At 41.1% G+C, this 6,421-nt stretch overlaps 1 protein-coding gene across 1 annotated transcript; it reads right to left on the bottom strand.

The window, feature by feature from the left end:
* Nucleotides 1-429: 429 nt before the first annotated feature.
* LOC109863791 (leucine-rich repeat-containing protein 15) lies at nt 430-5,505 on the bottom strand. The gene is made up of 6 exons (XM_020444350.1): nt 5,075-5,505; nt 4,367-4,670; nt 3,995-4,223; nt 2,736-3,331; nt 2,027-2,444; nt 430-1,497 (listed from the first exon to the last, which is right to left on the bottom strand). The coding sequence occupies exons 1-6, from the start codon at nt 5,261-5,263 to the stop codon at nt 870-872; spliced, it is 2,364 nt and encodes a 787-aa protein (XP_020299939.1). The 5' UTR covers nt 5,264-5,505; the 3' UTR covers nt 430-869.
* Nucleotides 5,506-6,421: the final 916 nt, after the last annotated feature.

Below are 6,421 nucleotides of genomic sequence, written 5' to 3'. Positions count from 1 at the left end.
TGTACAAATACAATATTTGTATACATTGCGCGTAGCACAATAAAACTGAAACACGCACTACGCATTTTAACATTGTCTGCAAAAGATGAATAATGTGTAACACGTCACTCGGGAGTTCAATGAATAGCATTAGGTATTCAACATGATGCTTATAATTTGCGCATTACGCTGTTTCGTTATCGTTTCTGTGATGAGGAACACGACTAACATGGTTGTCGATAAAAAAAAGAAAAATCCGTAACTATAATCTCGAAGTATTTCTAACAATTCTTTTTAGAAATTGAACAAGAAATTACCGTAATCTGAAATCGGTGTGTATCTTTACGATATTCAGAGCCGGTAATTTAACGTTATTATAGTTAGGCCTCTCTCAAGAAGGCAAAGAAGAAGAACGGCATTCCGGGAAGCACGTTCGTGCTTTTTTGCTCGTTTTTTTTTTTTTTTTTTCAAAGCAAATCTCGCACTATTGGCTGGTTCTTTCGTTTGTCATTTACTCAATTATTAACCTTCCTCGGGCGATATAAATAAGAGCGTACTTAACGTAAGAAGAAACCGGTCTGACATGTGAAAAAAAAAAAATACAACAGAACTGCCTGTAATGTTATCGCGCAAAATCAGTCGTGCGCTTTCGCACTCGTCGATTTAGCGCTAATTGCGATTACGGGGACAGTTTTCGTGTGTCAAGGAGCAAATTTAAAGAAATAAAAGGCCTCACGCCTTCTGCGCGAGATGTCAATACAATTGCGGTTGACAAGCGCGTCGAGAGCGGAAAGCCAAGACAATTTTTGTTTCCCTATATTTTTATTAAAAGTACCGACCAAAAAATTTGTCATATACGTTGGAAATAAAAAATTCTATAACGAAATACTTCAATCGTGATCCGCGCTCGAGTCTCTGTAACCGCTTCTGGGTTCTCGTTTGAGTTCTCTGATGACTATCGTCGTCTGGACTTCGGAATCCTCGTCGTCGGTCACGTGCTCGACGTCCCTCGACATCTGTCTTCGCTTTCTTCTCTTCGTGCTGGGAGTCTGCGGCCTCGGTCTGTCCTTGCCGCTGCTTGACTCGACGATGATCTCGTCGACGACGGCGCTCTGTCTTCTGGATCTGCGGCCGAGGGAAGTTCTCGAATTCTTGGATGGATTCGTGACGTGCGACTGGTCCGTCTCGCAGATGTTGCCGCTGGAATTGGTTCTCTCCCGTCGTATTCGCAGCTGTCGGCGTTCCTCCCTTCTCAGCAGATCGTCCTCGCTCTGGGTTCGTTTCCGGGGCGTGCGTTTTCTCGATCTTCTCTTCTTTACTCGTAAATTGTCCACGGAATTCACGGCGCGCAAGGTGTCGTTCTCGACGGAGATCTCGTTCAGAGCGTCCAAGGAATGAACCAGTCTGGGCATCTGGACCGCTTCCTCGTAGCTAGGCGGACCGACCAATTCGAGAGGATTGATCCTAGGTTCCGACGGTTCCTCTTGCTCGACTATCTCTTCTTCCGAACGATAATTCCTAAAATCACGTGTTTAAAAACAATTCAAAAACAAGACTATTACATATCGTAACTTTCTTAATATTGTAATACAAAATTTATATAAATGTTCGGAGACAAAAAGCATTTGTGTGATAATTTGAATTTTTATTTGACAACTTCAAATAATACGATCGAAAAATCGCAGCCACGTCGATAACGCGTTACAACTGCTCGTGCTTTAATATCATCTCTGCAAAGGCTATAATTAAATTAATGTACCGACTTGCGAAATTGCAAATTGCGAACGTGAATCTGCGCTTTCGACTCTGGATAGGACAGATACCTGTCTTACCTGTTGCAAGTACTGACGCATCCATTGTTTAGCTTTTTAATCAAACATCTTCGCTGTGATAGTATTTTTTTAAATTTAAAGAAATCAAAAAAGAAAGCAACTACATCAAATTACTAAACTGTCAAATTGTGCACTTAAATTAAGTTTATCACAATTATATATGCATCAATAATAAACTTGGTATAATAATTTATCGTAGTCTCAAAGATTCTTACCTTCTGTGTAGAAGTCTTAATCTTTCTCTCTCTTGTGCTAATTCGAGTTGTCGCCTCTGTTCGGAGGCTCGTCTTTTTATTCTCAAAGTGTGTTTGATCGATACCACGCTGCCGCTGAGAACGACCAGAATAACCAGAATGACCATTATTATTCCCCACGTTCTGTCTTTGCTGTGATACAAGTCGTTATGCCAGTCGTTGAAACACGCGGCCTCCCACGAATAACCGGAAACGTTTGACGGGCTCTGGCAAATTAAACTCGACGATACAATTTTGGGAGGAGGACTCGTTAGATATTCAAAAACGTTGTAAATTTGCTTGCAGTCGCAACGCCACGGATTGTCCTCCAAACGGACTACTGCCAGATCCGGATTGTATTGAAACACACCGGGATCCATTGCTTCCGTCAAACGATTTCCTGTGAATTAATTAAAAAAAACAACGAACATAACGAAAAATGCTATTGAAATAAGAAAAAAAAAAGAAAAATTAGAATTGCGAAAAAAACGTTGATTTTGAAATTGCAATAATGGGCGAACATTCAGAGAAGTCACATTATCAGAAGAATAATGGCCAATTAAAGTGTCTGATGTCTCGATTCTATTATCGTATCGTTCGCAATCGAGCTGTGCTTCAAAATCAAATATCTCTGCGTCTCGTATTTGTCTCAGCTTCTGTTCTAATATTCAGTTAGCTCTCGTGATCTTACCTGACAAGTCGATTTTTTGCAGAGACGGTAATTGAGTGAAACTGTCGTTGCGCAGCTCGACGAGTCTGTTTCTCTGCACGTCCAGTATCTTCAACGTCGTCGATTTCAAGCCGCGCGGAAACGATTGCAGTTGATTATCTCTCAAGATCAGACTTCTGATTCTGCTCGTGTTCTCCAGAGAATCCGCTCGGAAGCGGTTGATTAGATTGACGGACAGATCCAGCAACGTGACGGCGGTCGACAGATCCGGAAAGTATTGCAGAGAGTTGTAGGAAAGATTCAGAATTCTGAGATCTATGCTCTCGTGAAACGCTTGACCGTGGACCTGTCTGAGACTGTTCACGGACAGATCCAGCACCTGGAGCTTCACCAGACCGTCGAACGTGCTCGCGTTTAATTGGTCAAGACCGTTCGCGTTCAGATACAAATGCGTCAACTGTTTGTTTCTGGCGAAAATGCGATCCGGCAGAATGCGAATCATGTTGCGAGAGAGACGTGCGTACGTAAGCGAGACCAGACCGTGAAGACCGGGTCTGTCGAGATTGCAGCTCGACACGTCCAGTCTCTTCAGCTTCAGATGCTGCAGGGTCGAACGTCTGCAAAGACGTTGCTTTTTGTTATGTCTGCGATTATTATTTTTTTTAACAATTAAATCTTATTGAAGCTCGATAAGTTACTAAACTAAGAAATAATACGGTCATCCGAGCCGATCGCAGGATGTTGTGCGGAAACTGCGTATATATATATATATATATGCATATATATATGTATTTGTTCGCGTGTAAATTTTCCAAGTGCCTCGGTAGCCTAACAGGGAAGGCGACGGCCCGGAAAGCTGGAGGTTCCAGGTTCGACTCCTGGCTGAGGAGTATTTTTTCGCAATATTTTCAAAATTAGTTAAGGGGGTAGATGGGATCTCTCATATATGTGATGCAAATCCAGCATCCTATATGAATTTTAAGAATTGATATTCAATTCAAAAACTCGCGTGTAAAAATTTACACGCGAACAAATATATATATATGCATATATATATATATATATACGCAGTTTCCGCACAACATCCTGCGATCGGCTCGGATGAGTATTATTATTTTTTTTTGTTGATGTAATTATTATTGTAAAGTTACCAGTTAGTGCAGAATTTTTGCATTTGTTTGTTTTCTTATATTGTTTAGTAAGAGTTTTGACATTTTGTTGTTTACAGTGAACATACTTATTCCGTAACCGCAAGTAAGATTTTGTGTAGGTTTCATTACCGAGTGCTGTACACTAATCGAGGATTATTGACCAGTCGCAGCTCCTCCAGTTCCGGGAGTTCGCTAAAAGTATCCGGATACAGATAATTTAGATCACAGTCAGACATGTCCAACCATCGCAGTGTGTGACTGACGGGTGTTCGAACATTTTTCAGCGGGTTTCCCACGAGACTCAGTGTGACTAGCCCCGGCAATCCGTTTAAGGACGCGTTGTCGAATGCTTGTATTACTGAAAATACACGAAGAAAAATGTCTGTTTAATTTCTTAAATCAAGATTTTCAAGTATATTTTCTTTCATAATGCGTTTATAGTTTATTTTAGTGCTTTTTTTTAAAAAAATATCTCATATTTATTGTAATTGAACTACGCACAGCAATGACCCGCATGCACCGCCTGAAGCGTCTCGCTGGTTAACCCTTTCAAGTCGGCTAATGGATTCCTTGAGATGTACAGAATTGCGAGAGCCGGCAGCTGGCTAATGGAAGCAATGTCTGCCGTGCTTTCGATATTGTTCTCCGACAGATCTAGTCTTCGCAGCTGTATTAATTTCTCCAGATTGTGCGGCAGGAAAGCGAGTTGATTTTTCGCGAGGTTCAGGTACTGTAGCTCGATCAGTCGATTGATCTCGTCGGGAATCTCGTTCAAGAGATTATTCGACAAATCCAAGTGCTCGACCTTCGTATTTTCGTGCGGACAATTAATTTCAAAAATCAAACATTTAAAATCTTATCGGGTCTGATTGTTAAAGGAATTTGTTAAAAACACATATTTGTTTTTCTTAACAACTTAGAATAGAAATATAGAATAGAAATTAATACTTGCGCACGTATATGGTAAAGTGTGAGCGCGTGCTACAATATGATTCACTCTTATCTCGATTACGTATCTTTTTTATTCGTACACCGGGTACACGTTCATTTCGTTATCGAGGCGCAGCTATTTTACTTTAGTTATTCGATAAGTGTTTCATATCTCACGTTTTTGATATTTAGCACATTGTGTTCTCAATCGCGACACAATTTGGAAATCGAGAGAAAATTATTTATTGAGGTCATTTTGTTTTAAAGTTGCGTACTCACAATATCGCTAACGTTTTCGGGAAACGTCAGTAATCCTTGCTGCGAACACTCGACAGTCCTGGGCACTTGGCTGAGATAACACAGACACCTGTCGGGGCAGGCGCTCTGACATCCTGCAATTGACAAAATTACCAGCCAACACGTGATCAGAAGTCGCACGCCGCGTTGCATCATCGATTGTTCCTCCATGTTCGTTTTTCATCACCGTAGTGAATCAGATCGAACGCGATCGAATTCACACACACACACAATCTCTCACAGCGATAAATTCACTTCGCCACTTGCATCGAGGTGATAATCGCGAGCTTCTGATCACGCAGTGCCATCGTCGTGCGATTTACCGCGCCGAATTTCGCATGACGAAGAAAAGAAACTTCAAAAAAATCGATCGCCGAAAAGTTTTTCACCGCGAATCGAGCCGCAGTACTCCGTGTCAGACGTGTACTGAGTTACTAGTTATCTTTGATAAGTAACGCAGGGTACGCCGTCACGATATCTCCGTAAGATAACTCGTGCGATGCCGCGTCGCGAGGTGACAAGCACGAGATATTCCGTACAAAAGGGACGAGAAAAAAAAAAAAAAAAAAAAGATCAGACGGAGATACAGTGGTGAATGCACCTTGCACAATCTGGGCTGCTCGACATTGGCTTTATTGCATAGACGCGAGGCGCGATATCAGAAATGTCTGTCTATTTATCTCGACGTTTCTGCGAAGAATAAAATCAATCGCAAGTAATATATCGAGAGTTATCTGCTAATATATTTAGTCTCTAACTTTTTCTTTGACTTTTTTAACGATAATACTATAGAGTGAGGAAATAATTCTTAATTAATAAAAGAAGAGAAAGAGAGAGAGAGAGAGAGAGAAACACGCGATAACGTTTGATCGAACGTTAAACTTGTATCTGTTTGATCTCATAATTTTTTTATTATTATTAATAAATTAATACATATCGCTGAATTATTGAAGCGTGGATATTTTAACGAACGCTTTTGACGTACAGTTAGAAATGGCGATCCGGGAAAACGGGTTTCTCTCTCTCCTCTGGAAGAGACATGAATGGAAATTTGAATGGGCAATGCCGCGGAAAATGTAAGACATTAGATAAATATCTCAAGTATCCCGAAAGCCGATATTGAAGCGAGCATCTCCGCGGGTCTAAAGCCTCTCTCGGCTGACCCATGCGGATATTTTCCCCTTCCTCGCTGCTGTCGTCGCATTACGATCTTTTTCTTTTTCTTTTTTTTTTTTCCTTTTTTTTCCCATCGTTTTTCCGATCCGACAGAAAACCCGTATCTCTCCGAAAGCGACATCCAACATAGAGGATTAGGTCAGAGATGCAAGA

This window comes from Pseudomyrmex gracilis, unplaced genomic scaffold, assembly GCF_002006095.1.
Source record: "Pseudomyrmex gracilis isolate BER0280 unplaced genomic scaffold, ASM200609v1 scaffold_13, whole genome shotgun sequence".
Lineage (NCBI taxonomy): Eukaryota > Metazoa > Arthropoda > Insecta > Hymenoptera > Formicidae > Pseudomyrmex > Pseudomyrmex gracilis.
Note: the sequence above shows the minus strand (reverse complement) of the source record. Positions and strands in the feature narration are given on the sequence as shown.